The following is a 3,125-nucleotide window of genomic DNA, read 5'->3' on the forward strand; positions in this document are numbered from 1 at the left end:
CAACTCCCCTCTTAAATGGCGTGGTCTGTGTCTCCCCCTCCTAAATATATTCAAGTGTATTTTTTCTGGGTTTAAAAAAAATAATAACTGGGTTGACATTTCACGAGTTGGTCCTTGTGTCATTTGCTCTTAGTCCCCCTCTCCCCTCGCCCCCCCCCCCCCAAAAAAAAAAAAAAAACCCCCACACCAACAACAACCTGCATCTGCCACTGATTATGACTAATTAATCAATGTGCTCTAGTGGTGTCGTTAAACAAAACAAACTTTAAACTTTGATTATGACAAGCAGCAATGAAACGCCTTCCAGCGGTTCTACCTGCTTGCCAAGTGCTGATTCTTAATTCACTATGTTATTAGCAACAAAAAGTTTAAATTTTAAAGTTTGTTCAACGACACCACTAGAGAACACTCATTTATTAATCAACATTTGGTTATTATAGTCTTAGAGAGGAACCCCACTACATGTTTTCATTAGTAGCAAAGGATCTTTTATATGCACCACCCCCACAGACAGGATAGCACATACCACGACCTTTGATTTACCAGATGTGGTGCACTGGCTGGAATATTAGCAAGAAAATCACTTTCAAAAGGATCTTTATAACCTCGACAGGGAATCTTTTATAAGTTCTTTCTTATACAGTGAAACTCCTCTAAACCGGACACCCTCGGAACCAAGTAAAATGTCCGGTTTTAAGAGGTATCCCGTTTATAGAGGTTAATTCTGTACATATTTTTTAAAAAAGGACCTTGAAAAATGTCCGGTTTGGGAGGAATTCCGGTTTACAGAGGGTCCGGTTTTGAGACGAATTCCGGTTTACAGAGAGTCCGGTTTTGAGAGGTTTCACTGTATTCCACACAATTATTTCAACATTCCTCAAAACACCAGACGACCAGAAACACATCGGGTTTACCAAAAGTGATAATTTTAGTAGAAAGTTATGTGTAACTTAATGGTGATTTCTTCTTTAAGTTGTGGTAACCGAACCTATTTTACACTACCTAAAAATAAACAAGTAAATACATAAATAAATAAATAAATAAATAAATATAATAATAATAATAAATAGGCATTGACTTCAGCTATCACGACCTTGTCAAAACATCCTTTGACTCTTCTTTGTGCCGAGATAAGACTTTTTTAATTGTGGTAATGGTTTCGTGGTTCATATTAATGCATGTTCAGGGCCCCGTTCCACAAAAAGCGATGTTAGCGCTAAGATCGCCTTAAGTGCATATGTTAGGTGTGCAGTTACGATGATCTTAGGGTTAAGATCGTTTCGTGGAACGGGGCCGTGTTTATTATTTTCATATTTACAAGGATGAGCGTAACAAATATTTTCTTTCATTCTTTTGTTGTTCGACAGGGCTATTCGTCAACGTCATCGCACACGCAGAAGAGAAAACACCAATGGGGCGAACCACCATTACACAGCAGTCCAAAGAAGCCATGTTAGTGATCAAAGACTCAAAATTTACAGGAAGCAAAATACACAATATGCTTTCTGAGAATTGTACAACTATTCAAATTAACAAATTAGTATGTTAATATTTCTAGGCAAGCTGAAATTAGATATTAACAGTATTGTATTTTAATATTAAAAATAGTGTGCAGATATTAGGGTTAATGTATTTGATCTCTATGGACATAATTATTATTATTACGTAATAAAAATATATCTGTATTCTTAGTGGTCAAAAACCAGTCACATGACCATCCGTAAATAGTGATATTGCCCTGAGACGGTCCCACCGGTCCGACCAAAAGTGATATTGCCCTGGGAGATTTAACCAATGAAAATAAACATGAGACAAAATTCTATCCAATTAATGAGTAGGTAACGTAACGCAACGTCAAATGCTAATTCTAATCTAAACAATCAAAAACTTGTGACAAAAAGCTTTGCTGTCCTTCAATATAAAGATAACATCTTTATTTACAGGGTTTCTGCCAGAGGGTAAAATGGGTATGGAGCCATACCCAAAAATGTTTGCAAATGTTTTTTTGTTTTTTTTTAAGTTACTGTATGATTTTCTTAACCCTAACCCATAACGTAACCCATTTTCTTTCTGGGGGAAGCCCTCCATACCTCCTGGTGACTGTGGCTGCATTCAATTCCATAACGCCATACTCAAACATTTCTTTCTTTCACAAATACTGATTTATACGGAGTTTAATTCCGCAAATACGACAAAGACAAAGTCAGTAATTGTCAAATTGTGTAAGGAATATCTCGCAGATTTAGAAACGTACAAAATATCAAAATATAGTTGAAATCGGCACTATCAGGCTTTTATGTTACAAATAAAAAATGCATTTGGAGGTAATCGGTAACTGTTTAGTATAAATGTATGTTCAGATTTATCACATTTTGTGTTTTATTTTGCTTTTAATATGATTCAGACACTTGCTGGTTATAATGTCTCGAATTTGACTTTTGTCTTGGTAATGTTTCAACTGTTTATTTCCGCATTCCTTTGCTTGTCTTACAAAGGCATAGAATTACGTGACGTCACTTAATCCCCATCAGTTTTAACGCACTGTAGGAAATTATAAGCATTAGCGTTTTTCGATTCTGATAAACAAAGCAGGAATGTACGAGTCTTATGGATAACATTATATAATAAAACAACTATTGACCACATTTTGGGGTGAAAAATTGATATTGACCTTGGCCAAGTCCGTTCATGGTAGTTCATATTATAACTAATTGGTTAGAAGAAGCGACCCCCTTTATATAAATGGCATAAAATAAATATGCATACTAATAATAAATATTGTTCATTGTAGTAGTTGAAATGTATGCACATTCATATTTTCTGGGCTAAAATATCTAGATATTACTACATTAACAGGAATAATTGTAACATTTCAGATGTTCCATTGATGAGGGATCTCTGGTCATTATAACAAAGTGGTTACTGCTATAGTGTGTTTAAATAAAATGTGTTTGTGTACATGTATATCATTCTACGAGCGCATTAGACAAACATTATATTTAATCACGCACCAGCTCATTGCTGATGACGAATGCATTAAACTGTATTTAGATATTTTTTACACCTGGTCTTCACTGTTATCATTATTATATAACATCAATTTATTAAATATTTTAATCAACAAT

The 3,125-nt window shown here is 34.8% G+C and overlaps 1 protein-coding gene across 1 annotated transcript in view; it reads left to right on the forward strand.

The window, feature by feature from the left end:
* The window catches only part of LOC121385242 (zinc finger protein castor homolog 1-like), an 87,484-nt gene extending 84,680 nt beyond the window's left edge, over nt 1–2,804 (forward strand). Inside the window, exon 6 of the mRNA XM_041515837.1 lies at nt 1,368–2,804. Coding sequence (XP_041371771.1) covers nt 1,368–1,457 — 90 coding nt within the window. The 3' untranslated portion in view covers nt 1,458–2,804. The remainder of the gene's footprint in view (nt 1–1,367) is intronic.
* Nucleotides 2,805–3,125: the final 321 nt, after the last annotated feature.

This window comes from Gigantopelta aegis, chromosome 11 (assembly GCF_016097555.1).
Source record: "Gigantopelta aegis isolate Gae_Host chromosome 11, Gae_host_genome, whole genome shotgun sequence".
NCBI classification, from domain to species: domain Eukaryota; kingdom Metazoa; phylum Mollusca; class Gastropoda; order Neomphalida; family Peltospiridae; genus Gigantopelta; species Gigantopelta aegis.